We start from the raw sequence: 17889 nt of genomic DNA, 5'->3' as shown, positions 1-17889 counted from the left end.
ACGAAGCTACAATAGTCTGACATCACCTCCATTTCCAGTGTCTCCCAGTCAGATGAGAGATACTGCCAGCAGTTTGGACCGAATGATGGCAAGGTCAATGCTACAGAACTCTCAGAAAGAGAAAAGAGCTACTTGCCCATCTTCTTCCCCCTCCCCAAATCTGGAATGATTTATAAGGATTCATAGGAGGTGTTGCAATCCAAAAATTTCTAGGATAAACTATATTAAATTTCATAAACTGACAGTACACAGAAATCAGTAACAGTTAAAGTATGCAAACAGTGAGAACTGATGACATATAAAATGTCAGGAAAGAAATTATTGTAATTCTAATTATTGTAAATCTAACACAACAAGAGAAGCTCCCATGGACATTTCACAGGAATGATCTTTTTTGCCATTAAATTATCAAACTCCTGTTTTCTATTATTATACTCTGTTTCTACACTTTGAAGTTCTTCCCATTTGTTCAGCTGCTTACTATCACATCCACCTCCCAACATGCAAAGAATCTCAAAAGTCATGGATTTTTAATCAAATAAACATTCAAATCAAGCTCTTTATGGTTCCCATGACAGCCACAACAAAAACTCAGACTTAACAAGAATAAAGATTTTGGGATAGGACACAGCAGGTATTTCACTCAAATTTCAATTATGCTTTAACACCCTCCCAGTCCTGTCTGCCATCGAGCTTTAAGATGAAGATTTGACAGATTCCTGTGGACCTTCAGCAGTTTCTCCCTCCAGATCAGCAGAAGGCTCCACAGAGAGCAGCGTGCAGAGGTTCCCATGGAGTAAAGTCACTTTGGCAAAGGGTTAAGCACAGAGCAATAAAGGATTCTGTGCCTTTCTGGAGATATTAATGGAGATTTCTGCTGTCAAATTAAGGTATCTCTCAGGCAATAAATACAGTGGGCCTGATTTTTCTCCCTGATAAGTAAGAGGGTTTGCTGGCATAATTACATTTAGCAAATTTACGGTAGATTTATTCTTAAGTGAATGGTAAATAAGCCCAATATTTCTTTCATATATAAAAGATTACACAATGTTATGCCATTTTTCTTTTTACTTTCCAACAATTGCTTTACTCCGTTCTCTTTGTTTCACTTTGATCTTAGCACTGTGCCTGGCTGGGCGTTAAAAATTAAAGTCAGGTGTGTTAGAAGGAAGTGAATTAGATTCAGATTCCATTCTAAAGTTGGACTTATTCTACTCATATTCAAACATACCACTGCTGATTCTCCCACCAAGAAATACATACTACTTGGCAACGAGAAAATTATCAAAGCAATCTGACCAAATTGGCACCACTAGCTTTGGCCACATCTGGTAACAATAATATGAAGGGAGAAGCATGAAGATAACAATTCTCATTTATTGTTACCATTAAACTTATCTGCATGCATACTCCTGAGTCTTTGAACTTCATGATTTCATAAAGCCAATAAGAGCTCCACTCAAAGGTGAAGGGTGATGCTTTTCCAAATGTGATTAAATATCCAATTTACTAAGGAATTAGAGTCTGTAGTCACAGAGTGCTCAGTCAGAGAGCAGTGGAATACCACCAGGAAAGCACAACTGCCAACACCAAGGAGCTCTAGCAATGGATAAATTAAAGTGGTTGATTCAACGCCAACAAAAAGGTAGAGTTTTAATATACTACAAAATTGGTAAAACCCAACTGCTAATGCATAACCCTACTCTTTACATTTAGTAGGAAATGTTTCTTTTTTATTTCCAGATATAACAAACTTGGATATACATTAGGTCAAGCTGCAGATCAAGTGTAACTGCCTATCCTAGCAAGTCAAAGAACAGGGGCAGTGGGATCTGTTTATCTCAGGATTAGGCAAGGATGGATTATCAGATTAATAAATTGTTCAACCACTATATTGCTGAATATTTCACACATCAGTCTATAAAAAAATCACACATAAAATGTATCATTTCTGAATCACTTAAGATTTCTTCTTTTTTTGCACATAATTAACAAGATGATTAGTTAATTTTCCTAAGCAATATTTAATAATATTATGACTTGAGATGTGCCTATTCCTGTGAATCCCCCTCATCAATGTCTGTGCCAGTCACTGAAGGTGAGAAGCCACCCAAGCTCCATCCTCCCTGCCACAAATCAGCCACCTGGAGCACAGACCTTGAAAGAGCTTCCAAGAAAAAGATCAGCATGTAATAAGACATACAAGCCTTTTGGGCTTGTGCAATACTTTGTTCCATGCACTGCTTCTTGGGGGATCCGATTTTGTGTCCTTTCAATGAGTTGTCAAGGATTCAGTGCTAAAGTGCTGGCAGGTACAAAACCAGCTGAATCTGTCATGTGGAGACATTGGGAAATAGCCAGGCTGCCACTCAAAGATGCAGTTCCAAGAGCAGGGAATCACATGAATGCACCCTCAGTCAGCAGCTAAAAATTCTAAGTGAGTCATGACAGCAGGATACCTCTCTATGTAAAATTATCCTCAATTACACCTATAAAATTCTCCCTTCAAATCTGTAGACTTCTATTATGTTTTTGGAAAGAAATTTCATTTCTTCAAAGAAAAATCTATTTCTCTTAAACAATCCTAATTCTCCCTGATTATTTTTCAGATATATAGGTAGCCATCACTTTTCCTAAATAATTCCTTTATGGTCTGCTGCACATCCAAAATATGACAACTTGTACTTTCTCTTTGCCCAGTCACACTATACATAACTGAGCTCTTTCACACTTCAAAACAAATTTCCTCCAACTCTATTAAAAAGAAAATATTACTCTTCACACAGCTTAAAATTCCCAGCATGTGAGTTGGCTGCTTTCTCAGCATGAGAAAAACTTAGTATCTTATTTAAAGATAACTTTGTTAATTAGTATTGACATTTCAGAGCTGAAGGGCTGCTTCCTTCCCCCCCAGTGTCACTGGTGTCACACCAGCAGTGTGAAACCCTTATGTAAGTGCCTCATTAAGCTCAGTCCCACTTTGCAAATGGCACACTGTGTCCAAGAGCACTTCTGTGTGTTGTGAATAACCTGAGTGTTCTATGATTCCATTCTCCTTATCGTGGGAGGAACCCTCTCAAAACCAGCTCAATGTGATCTACAATAACTTACACCATTGTATTTAGACAACTGCAGTCAATATTCCTTCTTAGCTGAGGGTCTGTGATTTACAATATACCTGATATTCAAAAATTACCATCTTTACAGAACTGGCATCAGATAAAAGAGTTTTAATTTTTGTTGTCTCATTAAACTCTATTTGAGGAATTCGGTGATTTTCTCCTACAAAGGTAAGTGCTTATTTTCAAATAGGCCAGTGAGCAGAAGTGTGTAATCCAACTGTTCTCCTTTTGGAGGGTAGGCTTGAAAAAGAACAGAAGTAGCAAGCAGGTCATTAAGAATAGGGGAAGGGGGAACAACAAGATTCTGAACTTCTAGCCTCAGGGAGAACAAAATTCATTAGAAAGGACAATTGATTCAACCACAGACTACACCAGAAAGACTCCCTAATATTTTTTTAAACACCTGAAATCTACAATCAGAACATCCATCTGTTTTATACAACAAGTAGTTCAGAGTTTGTCATCTGACTCCAGAAATACAATAGATCTCTGATTTGTGATTGCAGAACCCCAGTTCAAATAACAGCTTATTTACAGTGTTCTGATGGAACTTGACAAAGTTAATAAAAATGTCATCTGTCACACCATGAGCTCTTTCCAGGAGTACAAAAATATGCTTCCAGCTGATTAAACCATGGGGGGGGAAAGAAAAAATGCAAAGGCATCTTCCATCAGCAATGTGCTTGCACCTTCTACTTGTTGCCTGAATCAAGCAATAATGATGCAAACTTCTCAGCCCAAGAGCAGGACTCCTTTGTTCACACCAATACACCCCAACCTGACCACATGTACATTTCCTCCTTTTTAGAAGACAGCCAACAGCAATGCATCCAATTAATTGTGCAACACATTTTAATTGAACACGAACTGGACAATATCACCCAAAGTGCATAGTCCAGCCACTCCAAGTACAGATTCCAATTATTATATGAGAACTAAGACTTTATGACATTTCCTACAAATGCTAATTAGCTGGTAGATTAAGGCCCTCAGTCATGTAGCACTTCATCAATCACAAAGCTTAAACTATTAAAGATGGAAACAGTAACATTTTACATGAAAAGTTATGTAGCAAGTCAAGGTAGAATATTATATTAGCCTCCTTTAGAGGGTGTTCTTTTATGATAGTCCTCACTAAAGAATTTCCACAAGCTGTTGTCCTAATATGATCCAGGTCTACATCCTCCACACTGCTCTTGTCTCAACAGCTACTGAGACTTGTCAGCACTGAGACTCCTACTTCAGAGTGTATAACTTCTGGTTTTAAATATCTCTAGATTCCTAGAGGACTTAACACACTGCTTTTACCTACTGAACAAAAAGTGAAATTTGGGAGCAAAAAGGGACATCATTCAGTTCAGCACTTTTGCCCTCCAGCCTACAGCTCAGCCATATTCATTGAACTGGGATATTCTGGTAAGAAATACATAAAGATTTCTGAGCTCTGCCCCTCTGCACGCTAAACTGACAGATATGAGGTGTAAGACTAGCTTTGCCAGGTTAAACAAGGCTATTAAAACAGCATACCCAACTTTACTGGCACTAAAATGGAACAGTGGTGCCAAAGATTCTAAAAGAAAGAAATATTAAGTAATATTGCACCTCTGACATTGACATAAGTTTATTATTATTCCATGCCAATCTACCTTGATCCAAATCCTCTAAACACATGCTGCTCCAGTGCTGGGCCTCCCCTAAGCCTGCAAATTATACTGAATAGTTCAGCAGTTTTTCAATTTGGTTAAAAATTACACCCAAATCACTGCATGGGAGGACAATGCCCCATTAGATCCTTATTTAGCTCATCAATTTTTCTGCAACCTTTTGCCCTGTGTTTGTCCCTATGGCATCCCATGGGCCTCACCACAGCTGTTTTGGGTTTGTTCCTTCCACACCTTTGGGCAGGGAGCCCTCAACAGAAGCTGTCCTGCCCTCCTGGTGTGACAGCTATCCAGAAAGGAGAAGGAACTGCTTCAGTTTTCAAAGGGAGTTTCTCAGGGTTTGGTTTTGTCTCCTATGTATTTTTTTCCTTGCAGCAGATAATGTATATAAGAGAAAGTATAGATTAGAAATTGCATATTTCCAAGTTACATGCTCTTTCCCACTCAGTTTCAGGTTATTAACTGACAGAAATATTTTTAAGCACTTTACACAAATTCTTCCTTCTTCAGTTACTTGAATACAACCATTGAAACAAATATTATTTTAGGCTGAGTGAAGCACTTCAAGCTGAGTGGAGAGAGATGTAGCCATCTATCTTCCATCAGCAACTGAAGGCAGCAACACAACTGGTTATTCACAAGTCTCATATCAAAAGTAAACAAAATTTGGAATTTGATCCTGTGCAGAAAAAAGAAAATGGAGGCAAGCATGATAATATTACAGTCAGGAGAATCTAATGTCCAGACAGAACCTGCAAAGAAGAGCCAGAAGCACTTCCTGCATCTTCAGAAGGGTTTTCAGGAGAGCAAGCCAGAACCAGAGCAGTCCTGAAAGGAGTGTATGTAAACACAGGACAATCCTCTGAAAGGATCAGTCATTGTTTCACCTCCTGAGTGTCACAGGAAATAGTCCATCCTGCTTTCCACTCCCTGAATTCTCCACCTAGATGTGCACAGTGAGAACAAATTTCTAAATGCTCAGCACAGAAATGTCTGGCTGCCACCCCAAAGTGAAATCAATACTTGAAGAAGTGGCCAAAAGGTCAGATGATGAGCAAAAACTGGAGGAATGCAAAAGGCATGTGCAATCCAGAAGGAAGTAAAAGATAAAATTATAATTAGAATAAAATAAAGGATACAATTATTGTAATTAGGATAGATTAAATACTTTTCTACCACTATTCTCAGTTATGCTTGCAATTGGAAAGGCATGTTGTCAAAACTGGAAAGAAAAAGGTACATTTAACAATCTTTTTCTTAAAGCGCAGCATCCACTACTACACGCCCTGAAAACCCCTGAAAAGGGACTGGTCAAAAATACTGCAAAAACAATGCTACAGCACTAGGAATCAATATTATACATAGTCCATACTACAGCACTAGGAATCAGTATTATACATAGTCCAACATACTTCTGAAATGACACAGGACCAAGTGAGCAATCTGCCTGTGCTCAAAACAGAGCTGTGCTCCCTTTTGCTGTTGGCAGAACACATGCACTGGACAAGGTGTGGATGCCCTGGGACACAACTGCACCTGGGAAGGGTAAAATTACCTAGAACTGAAAGGCATTCATGAAAAAAAATAGACACTGAACATCTTCCCTTCTGCATGCAAGTATTGTGACCCAGAGATGAGATTTCATCTGCTGCCAAGGACACTGAATGCTCAAGGACACGAAACGTGAGAAGTTGTGATCTAACAAGCACTGCCAAAATTAAGCTGAACACTTGGGTTAACCAGACAAGCAGATTCTTTCTTTTTCCAGATGAATGTGAAAGCCTGGGTTTGCATTGGTGACATACAGAATTTTCTACTTCAGAATTGTACACCAGGCACATGAAAAGTAAACATTGAAAGCAACATTTATAGCATCAGATTCCAGATTTACTTAAATAAGGGGTGAGCAGAGCAGGACAATATTTCAATCAAATTTCTCTTTAGTCAAATGATCTGTGAGGGAATATTGGAAGAGAAAGGCATGTAAAATAAAGATCCAAATATGAAACTGTGACCTAAGGGTAATATTAAAAATGTATTTTCCAAATACAACATTTTTCTCCTATAAACAAAATAATGGTATGGTGACAATCTGGCATCAGTATTTTTGGGCATGCTAACACCTACACATTAAAAGAATGTGGTTATTAAAACTGCTTCAGAGGAGCAAATCTACACATAACTCATGCGCTGCAAATACAGAATTTTTTGCTTTTCTTTTAAAGAAATCATCAAAATTCATTTGTCTCTAAGTAAAGCCAGTATTTAGCCCTTAGCAGAAAAACTATACTTCACATGTCCCCTAATGAAGAGAAATAAAAAACCTAAAAAAAGAGGAAGTGCTACTTCCAGTTTAAAAAAAAAAAAAAAATCAAATCAATTCAGTACTAACTCTGATTTTCCACCCAGCTATTAGCAGGATTCATCTCATTGTATATTAGAGCTCATGAGGCCATGACATATTCTACTCTATGATCTAGTAAAGAGAGAGGGTGCAGTTTGAGAGGTTTGAGGTTTGCAGTTCTTATCATGTCCATTAAGATGCAGGTGGCAAAGAGGCAACACCATCTGCACACCCTAAAAGAATGACCACGATTTACTAAAAACAGGAAAAAAGTGTTATGCTGCATACTTCTGAGCACAAAGCCATGACAGATAGTGCTGATCGCTCTGTGATAGCTGCTCATCACAAAACTTTCACCACTAAATACACATTCCTCTTGCTGATCCATTTCCTCAAGATCTAAGTAAAAGAGAAATTGAAAACTGTTGATTTGTTCAGGGGGTTAGGGTTTTTTTTTAGAATGCAAACAATCTGAAAAGACACACTCTGTTCTTCATAATGCTCAAGGAATGTCCAAAACTAGTTAGCATTCAACACAGGATAAAAGCCTTGATGTTTGACTTTTTTTTTTTTTTTTAAACATCATCAGCATTGCTAACAAGGCAAATATTCAGAAATAGGATTAAAGTGGATGAGTTCTTATATTCCAGTTTTGATAGGCCTTATTTCCCAGGCCTGAAAAAGCAGCCTTCTCAGTTTCTGGAAAATAAGAACTTGGCTTTTTTAATTCAGTGCTTAAGCAATTGCAGACAGAAGCACAACCAGACCATGTGAACCCTGTGTGAATCCTGGAGGAAAACCACAGTAACATGAACTACCTACACAATAATAGACTAAGGAGGAGTAGACATTCTTTGTGTGGCTGAAAAGGAGAGGAGAGCAGTAAAATACATGTGATGCCAGGAACTTTCTCTCCATTTCTCTGAAGGCTCACAAGTGCATCTCTGTGTGGCAAACAGAGACACACAGGACACACACAGCACATACCTGGCAGCATAAATATTTTTGTGAGTGTGAGAAAAAGGATATGGAAATGAACACTCTGCTACTGCATGCAGAGCCCTTGCAGAGCTGCCTCCACAGGAAATTCCCTCCCCACTCCCCCAGGTGGAAACTGTAATGATTGAATCCAACTTCCCAAAGAGAGCAAATGCAGTTAGTTAAATTTGTGGAAAATTAGAAATAAGACTGTTTAGCTGATTGGAGGGAGCTTCCCTTCTTAATGTCCTTAGACCACAGAAAAAGCAAATAACTGACTCCCCTCCTCTCCCCCCAGAAAAGAAAGGTGTTCAGGCTAAAAATAGAGTATCCTGATCCTTTAGCAGGCCCACATTTACATTATTTGGAAAGAGTAGCAATCAGTGTTCTAAAGGATACAGGAATCCCTCATGTTGAGGGATAAGACACTTTATCAAGATTTTTAGTTCTTTCATTTAATTCCAATAATTTTGTGACAACTCTAGAATCTACCATTTTTCTGATATAATTTATATAAGATCTAATACTATAACAATGTACCCGTGGACAACATACTTCATGTTAGAGAATTTTACTAATACAGACTCCCTGCATTTTTAATATATCAGAAGTATTACAGTTTAAGAAACAGAAGTATTTCCTTTAAATGTGCCTCAAAAATTGCACAACATATCCTCAGTCATCTTACCTTTTTCTGAAGGACATTAATTTTTCTTTCTTTTACTTCCAACATGTCTTTCATATCTCGAATTTCTCCAGCAAGGGTTCCTTTCTCTTCCGTGAGGTCTTGAAGTTGTTTTGTTTTTTTATTCAGAAAGGTTTCTTTTTCTTCCAATCGTAACCGCAAGGCATCAACCTACAGTAAGTGAATCAAACATATTTAGGGTTTAGTAGAGATCATTAGCATATTTTTTCTAATTCTCTTTTTTCACACTTCAGAAATGCTTTATTTCCTTACTATGTAGTTTTCCAAACTGAACTTTAAGAGATTCTTTTATTTGTTACACTTTTCTCCAGTGTTTATTTCACAACTCTCTTAACAAATGGGTCTGACTACTTCTCTGTAGTAAGCACAGATCCCAGTCACACAAAATAAGAGATATTCCAAGGATTTTCCTAAGCAAAATGCTCTGCATTCATAACTGGTGGGGTTTGTTGGGCTTTTTTTCCCTCAGAAATAGTAAAAAGAAGAAAAAACAAAAAGAATTCCAACAGCCCAGAATGAGTAAGCACCCTTGATTTTCTTATTTCTTGCTGTGTGTTCAAACATGCAATTTTACTGTTCTCTTAATGCAATTCAAGCAGCAATAAAATAGCAGATATATCAATTCATTACAGAAACAGAACATGTTTGGATTTAACCAGCAGTACTACAAGAATCACACCTGACATGTACTGGTGCCTTCAGGAGTCCTTCCACTAAATCACAGCTGTTTACACATTCTGGTTCAGAAAAGCAGGGACAAATGAGATGCTGAGCAGCTCTCAGCATACAGTACTGGGTGGGTGGGGAATATTTAGGAGTAAAACCAGATTTCATCATATATCAAGTTTTTGAAAATCAGGAGAGACTTCTTTTTTCAATGTGAGCTTCATATTCTTGAAAGCTTATTTGTAAACAAAATAATACCAGAAAACATTGTATACCCATGAAATTCAGTTAGTGCTAATAAACATCATGGAAAGCAGAGAACTAAGATAAAGGGAGTGCAATAATTTATTGCTACAAAGAAAAGTTTCCTTGAAGAGAGGCTTTTTCTGCAGCTCTGAACCATGAGGTGCTCACATTAAGTGGACTCACACAGGCTTGTTTTGGCTGCAAGGTTCACCACTGAGAAGACAAGGTTTGTATTGACAATGTATGATGTGGCAATTTAGAATAATTCTCCATCTACAAGAAAGCTGGAGGCAGATAGGCAAGTGAGAAATTTTAGATTCACTAATCCAAATCTCAAACATACAAATTTTAAAACATAAAGAGTTTAAAGTTTGTGTTACCTAGAAATTCATAAAGTTAATTCATAATAAAAAGTGGGATGGAAGAAACTGAAAGGGCATAAATGGAGGCTTAGCATTTTTAAGATCTGCAGATGGAACAGTCAGAAAGCAAATTTTCCGTCATTTATCAGAATAGTATCAAATTGCAAAACAATTAGCAAATCCATACTTATGTATATTGTGAGTTTTGTAATGCTCAATTTCTTCAAAGCAAAAGTATTTTCAATGCCATTTTAAAACTTGGTTTGGGACCAATTTAGATGATCTATTGGATCTCAAAATGCATGTTCTTCCTGCTTTTAAAATGGCTCATTGCCTTTCTATACACTGGAAAAAAGATTTATATTCCTCTGGATTTATTTTATTTTTAAGACCTTTTTTTTACAATATTACAGTAATAGGATCTCCCAGTTTGTAAGCAGTACACAGTAGGGGATTCAAAGATGACTTTTTAAATTAGAAAACAAGAAATAATTGTAGCAGCAAACTTTCAGAGCTCTTTTAATAAATGTTGATACTCCAGTGAAAACAAAGCACTGACACCATTCCCCAGTGGTTGGGATGACACAGCAGCTCCCACATGTGTGATGCAGTTCTGTCCTGCTTGGCTGAAGCAGGCAGTGTCTGAATCAATAATCCTTTCTCTGCCCACCCAATCCCTGCCCAAGGGCTGAGCAGACAATTCTCACTGTTCTTGAAAAATTTCTTCCCACTCACCCTGTCAGCATGGCTCTCTAGATTCAGCTCAGGAATGGGGAGGATTTTAGGCAACAAAACTTGGGAGCACAGGGAGGGTGGAGAGGATGAGCAGATGGCTCTGCATGCCCAGAGTGACAACCTGTGTGAGAAACAGGAGCAGAGCCATGTCCACTCCAGCTCCTCAGACCCAAATCCTGCTGCAGCTTCAAATAAAGTCTTTAAAGCATCACCAAAGTGCAGCTTCAATTGCACTGAGAAATAGCCAAAGAATCTCAATCCCACCAACCCCAGTTCACACAGGGACAGCACAAGAGTTGGGAAGGAAAGATCACAACAGCTCCACCACAGCCTCAGGTGGCAGAAAAAAAATCTGCCAAATACATATCTATATTTTTACATCTCCTCATCTTGAGACAGCCACAGCAGAGCACTTTAATTCAAAAATCCACCTACACAATGAAGTATTTCGATAGAATAAGTATATCATCCCCAAACTAACATTCACAGCAAGGAGCCATTCTGAAAGCAGAGGCAGAACTCTGAGCCAGTGCCAACCTGGGAGAGTGAGCAGACAACCCATGCTGTGTGTGGTCTTGGGTGTGCAGATGGATTTTCTATTTGCAGGAATGCAGTGTGGAGGTTTAGGAGAACATCAGTTTGTCGGTCATTTGCTCCTTCCCTAAAGTCTTCTTTCTGCCTCTAGTAATCATGAACCAAGACTTTTACATTCCTCATAATAGGAAATAAAACTACCTCAGCCTGAACTGCAGGCGACCTTTCACTATCTGTTCAGCACTAAGCGTGTATGACATCATTTCATAAGTCAAATAAGAACCTCCAGATGGTAAAAAAACCAAAATGCTGTTAAATCAGTTCCTCATCTTGTGGACGACCAGAAGCAAAATATACTGCTTCATTTTTGGCCAGGGTGAATTTGCCAATGTAAGAAATTGCCTCTTCCCTGAAAATGGTGAAATCACATCTCCCAAAAATAACAAAGCAATGAAGTACTCTAAACGGAGCATGCCAGTACACTATGAGGAATGTCTGCCATTTTGTTACTACTTCTTCTACATCTAAGGCATTTTAAATATAATTTGAAAGGAAATTAAATATGGGTCATTTTACAGAAGCAGATACATATATATTTTTATATTTGAAAGGATAAGGATTTCTGGTGTACAAAACTCCTCTCTTTGGCTTTTCACTCAACACTATCTCATTTTAAGAGTCCTTCTTATTTTTCCCAAGCTCTGGCAGTATATTTACTAGTAAAACTTGGCAGTCTGAAGAACACCATAATTTTCCAAAAAATAAAGCAAAAACAGATCTGATAGCTAACACATAAAGCATTTCAAAGACCTCTCTCCAAGTAAATTGCTTTTTAATTTTGTCTAACTTCTTTTCCCTCAGCAACTACTTATTTCAACCATTTAATACAGCAAACTCTGTCACTTGCTCTGGAAATATACAAGAGACTGTAAAAACTTCAGAATTGGGTTATACTTTGGGCAAAAAAAGAGCTCATGCAAGTGGTAAAAACTACCAAATTCAAAGTCAAACTTAATTAATCTTCACATCATCACCCACCACTCATGACCAGCTTCAGTAGTGACGTCTATTCCTCAAAGATCCTTCCTGTTAACTGTTTAACTTAGATGCCATAATACATATATCATCTGTGAAAGTGGTTTAGTGCTACGAAGCTCCATGAGGAAATAAAGCATGAAGGAGCACTACTGTGTTTCACTGTTAAGAATTATTTACTTTACCATCATTAATAGATACATTTAAAGCAAATTTTTGACTGTACTTTTTTAAACAAAACATGAAGGTCCAACTGAAGTCCTAAGAGTGATGTAGGACCAGAGCTGAGGTAATGAGAAGGCATGTTAAAATGTTAATTTTTGTGATAAAACCCACTGTTAATCCCCCTCCTGAGCCACCTCTTCCAGGACACACTGCAGCCAATATTTCCCACTGTGCCCAAAACTCCAGCTCCTCCCTTCTGTACCTTCATTCTTTCCCCTCCTGATGACCACTGCAGCCTCCAATGCCTGCTGACACTTTCTCTGCTATTATTTCCTCTCTTAGTGTATTACACAGCCATCTTTTGAGGAAGAACTGCAGTTAATAAAAAACCCCACATTTCTATTAAAGATCTTAGTAACCATATTTATGCATCCACATTTATCTAGGGAAATTCTAAGTTGTTATTATGAGAACCAATTTCAACAGAGGATAAAAGAGCTGTCACTTCAATTTCCATACAGAAGTACCACATTATTAGCACAGAGGGCATACTCTCATGTGGGCCCTTTTTGAAATAAGAGAACTGAACTGCAGGTATACAAAGGATATCATGTGTCCCAACTGTACTCTCCACTTCAGAGCCACTAAAAAAAATCTTTAAAAAAAAAGCAACTAACAAAAAAAAAAAAACCACCCCATAATGGAAACTATCCCCTCATCGTATTTGTCCCTCATTTTTTAGTCTGATATGATAAAAATTATCTTTTTCAAACAATAGCTGTACCTGGCAAGCCACACTATAATACATCCATTTCTATCAAAAACATCTGATGTATGTAAAATTCAAGGCAGAAAAGGCAGAACATTTTGAAGCTGCAGACGCCTGAATTTTGTACAATTAATATCCTTTACACTCCGTTCCAAATTGAAACTCTAGTGAATTAGCTAGGCTTTTTCACTTCACAGAGGAAAATTCCACTTTCAAGCACTATTATCAAAAAACATTCTCATGTCTCTACTATTCTGAGTATTACAGCTTACATTTAATTCAGCTGATAGTTTATAGGCTTTATATTCCTTAAAGGACAATCTAGTTTACTGTTTTATTTCTACATCAGTATTTAGGAACTGACACAAAGGGAGCTGTTTAAAGCAGGTGAGTCCAGGGAAACAAACAGCGAGCAACAGGAGATGTTCTGCACACACAGGACAGTGTTGGCTGTTCACATCAGGAAAACAAACTCTTACATTTCCCTTACAAAATCCCAGTCCCAACCTCTTCAGTCCTTCTGTACCAAGGCAGTGCTGTAACACCTCAAATGCACTACTCTACTGAATCCTTGAAGATGACACCTGAAAATTTCATAAACTTCCCAGCCTCCATCCCCAACAGCTTTGACAGCCACCAGCTCTACTAATTAATCTTGATTTTTTCCTTACATTTTTTTAATCCACCAGTACAGATTGTGTTGATCTTTAAAAGAGAAACTAACTGGTCAAACTACACCAGAAACTGTTTCAGCTGAACCAGAGGCTGTAAACAAGATATGAATGGTTCCCTCAGGCAGGATGAAGCTTGTCCTTGTGGAACATCATATGCCACCAAGAATTCTGATCATTCTAGCTTATCACTGCAGCCAACTAGCTAACAGCTCTTTTATTCTAATTTACATCTTTGCCTACTCCTACCACTAAAATTAGGTAGTTTAAAGCAACTAGTCCAAAGTTCAGCATTTAATATTCAATTTAGTTCCAGCAAATTTTGGAAAACACATGGGAACTGTAACTCATGTGCTAATACATGGAGTTTTTGTTAATAAAACTTCCAACACTAACCTTACCTCACTGAACTTACCTCACTGGTTTTTATGCTCACTATAAAACTATAGCTATCATAATAGTTTTGAATTACTGCAAAAGGAAGTCAGTCATTCCAGAGTTAATGTTATTTAGCAACATAATGATAGTTATAAATTCGAAATACTTAAAGCCAATTTACAAAACTATCAATCTTGGAAGCTTTTAACTTTTGATATTTCTGTCTTCAATAACATTCAAATTTTGTTGTACTGTAACAAATTAATAGAAAGTGAATTAAAAGGCCACAGTGTTCTTTTTTGAAGTCAAGCCAATGTGTTCAACTGCTTCATGAAAAAAGAAAGTGTAGGATTCCATGAAAGATTCATCGGTAAATATCCGTTAGCTTTATATATGGTAAAAATAGAATTTTTACATGAACTGTGCTTCTCAGTTGAATTTTTTTTTTACTAGTAGAATTCAGCAATTACAAATAGTTGACACAGCAACGAATGTGGGATTTTCAAAAAGCACATTTATGTTTGTAACCTATTCAGAATAAAGGAGGTTCCTGTAGGGAAAACCTCTCTCTAGCTGAGATGGAGAGCCTGTGTTACACTTGCAGGGTGAGCTGTATCCTTGACCTCCCTCATTTTCACATCTTTGGAGTGAGATGTCTCACAGAGGAGAATCTCATGGCTCACCCAGTTCTGAAACTGGAGTACCTGTTTGTGTCACCTGCTTGATTATCAGGCATTCCCACAGCAGCAAGTCCAGCTGGAATCAGCTCAGCTATGTCTGATAAGGACCTTGAGCAGCAGGAAGTGTTACATGTCTGCTTCACTCCATGGCACATCCTCAAGACAAACCTTAAGTTCTCTGGGTCCTTCTAAACTTTCCCCCCTGGCTCTGGCTTTTGAGGCAAGTAAGACAAGGCAACCCTCTTGCTTACTCCCTTTGGCTACGTGAGTGAGATGATATTCAGTGATATTCTGAGCCCTTTAAGAAATTGCTCTGAAATGCTGCATCACATATATTAACTTATTTCTGCAAGTCATTATTCAGAGATATCTTACAGATAGTAGATGGCTCATCAGCTGAAAATGGCAAGGCTTGATATTTTTTTTATAAGAAGCACCTCAAGCAAAAAGCAGACTGTACTCCTACTGAAACAAAACTGCAATTGTTCTGGCTATCTTCGACACTGCAAATATATTTACTTCTTTATGCTGGAAACAGACTTCCAAACCACTTTCCAGAGATTGTGCTGGCTTGTGATAAGAATTCCAGACAAGGAAAAGCTGCTTAGATCAAGAGAGGCTCCTAAAGACAAAGGGTGTCAAAGAACCAAAGGGACTGTTTCAGATGCCAAACTGGTAACTCCTTATTTATGTTACCTTCGCAGTAACATTGTTTAGGTATTTTAGGTAGAACTGGAGAAGGTATTTTACCTAAAGAACTTCAATAATCACAGGAGTGATAGACCTTCACCTCATATTTTAACTGTTTGAAAAGTTTGGGGTGAGTAATGAGACCCTAACAATATGCAGAGAAATGCATGAGATTGGAATTAACAGAATAGAAACAATTTCATTCTTTTTATAAAAACAGTGATTATAATAGAGATTAAATGGTAAATTAAAAATAAAAAATTATGCAGGAATGAAATCAGACAAGTTTCAGTTGCAGACTGCCTAACATTCTAACAGAGATTACCTTGCCAAATACTTTTACTGAATCCAGTCTGCCAGATCATCTAGCAGCAAGTCAGAGACATGTCAAGATCTGATCCTGCATTTATTTATTATTCATCTGGAAGCTATAGGTTTACCAGTTTACCACAATTATATTCCATCTGGGACATACTCAGTTTCTCAGGACAGAATAGCATCTGCATGAGAAAGATAAAGCAAAACTGATAAGTGCTGCTTTCCTCACAGTCTTGACACTAAACAAGCCATATAAAGTCAGCTATGAAAACAAACCCTATCACAGAAAAGGTTTACACTGTCCAATGTGTAAGGGATGCTTTCAGAAAAAGAATGAGCAGTGAAATAACTCTCCAAAATGACTTTCAGAGAATGAGCTGTGCAACCTCCAAGAACCAACAGTGACAGCCAAGACATGGGGACTGAATGAATAGAGTGTCCTCAGCTGAGCTGAGCACAGGCCAACTCTGCTCTTCACAGGAAGGTCCTGAACCCACAGATCTCTTAACTAATTTCCAAGACCCTCTAAATCCTGCAGAGGCTTTTTTTTTTTTTACATACTTGATTCAATGTACTATCTGCTAAAAGGAAAAATATGTTGGAGAAACATAACTATTATGATCTATCATAATGAAGAAACAGAAACAATCAGTGGGGAAGTGAGGGAACTATTTAGCCACAAGAAAATGATATTTTATTGAAACATTTGACTTGTGTTGGAGGTTTCTGTCCTAGAAAGTATGTCTTCGAAATATTTCTAGGATTGAGTCTTCTAGGAATCCAACCCTCTCAAAAAAAGGTTATTCTTTAATATAGAGATATAAACAATAGTGCAAATTATTTTGCTAATGGGTTATAGAAAACATGGAAGAAACATTAATTTATAAAAATTATTTAATAATTCTTAAAATTCTTTTTTGTGTGTGTAATATATATATATTGAGTCTATTCTTTTTAGTCTATATGTAAATGTTAAGTGCATATTTAGAGATGTATATGCATATTCATGTATAAACAAATATTATGGCTAAAAGAAATTAGGGTATAAATAGTTTAACACAGAAGGAGAGGCTACATGAAATCAGATTTACTAGTCACAGAAACGAAACCTGAGTATGAAAATTCATTGCCCAATCTCTGACAGCTGACATTAACATGCAGCCTTATAAATCTGCCCTTTAAGAAAGTTCTAAAAGTAAATAAATAAATAAAGCAAGTACCATTCCTCATCTGTTTTTCTTTTCCTGGAAAGCATTCTGAAACTAATCTTTTTCCCAGACATGGATAATTCTGCACATGGGTGAAATTCTGCTCCTTTTTTCAATCTCCTCAAAAGATTGGGAAAATAAAGATACATTTCAAGAAACAGGACAATGCCAGGGCACAGAAGGAATCAAGGAATCTTAATGCAAATGTAGTTAGCATGGATTAACTACATAGGATCCTGCACTACGCAAATTGAATTGCATTGATCAACACATAAGAGTATCACAATACCATCTCTCAAGCAGAAGGAAAGCAAAAAACAAAACCAAAAACAACCCCTCAGAAAACCTTCACCTTTCAAACCAGTAAGTTAAAAAAGATCTTAAAGAAGTGCTAATATTTCTCTCTGCAGCTGCCAAGCTGTCTTAAAGAATTTGGTTTCCAAGCACCCCTTTGCTAAGGATGTTTTCTAAGAAGTGAGGAGCAGAAAGCTGGCAAATAACAGCAACTGCACACAATATAATGAATTTTATAAATTTGCATCTACCTTAATATTGCATTACAAAAGCCTATCTTTGAATACATAGGTGTAGTAGCCTCTTTGATTTCTATCTTACTTTACA

General features: G+C 37.4%; 1 protein-coding gene across 5 annotated transcripts in view; it reads right to left on the bottom strand.

Moving 5' to 3' along the window:
* Positions 1 to 17889, bottom strand: part of ERC2 (ELKS/RAB6-interacting/CAST family member 2) — a 394496-nt gene that overhangs the window by 265134 nt on the left and 111473 nt on the right. For all 5 annotated transcript variants that reach the window (XR_014854746.1, XR_014854748.1, XR_014854749.1 and 2 more), the window contains one exon: positions 8794 to 8961. Coding sequence is in view for 1 of the 5 variants with exons in the window: in XM_085072716.1 (XP_084928842.1) it covers positions 8794 to 8961 (168 nt within the window). In the remaining 4 variants the exon portion in view is untranslated. The remainder of the gene's footprint in view (positions 1 to 8793; positions 8962 to 17889) is intronic.

The sequence above is a fragment of the Lichenostomus cassidix genome, chromosome 12, assembly GCF_008360975.1.
Source record: "Lichenostomus cassidix isolate B80296 chromosome 12, HeHo_3.0, whole genome shotgun sequence".
In the NCBI taxonomy this organism is placed as follows: Eukaryota; Metazoa; Chordata; class Aves; order Passeriformes; family Meliphagidae; genus Lichenostomus; species Lichenostomus cassidix.
This window is presented reverse-complemented; position numbering and strand designations above follow the sequence as displayed.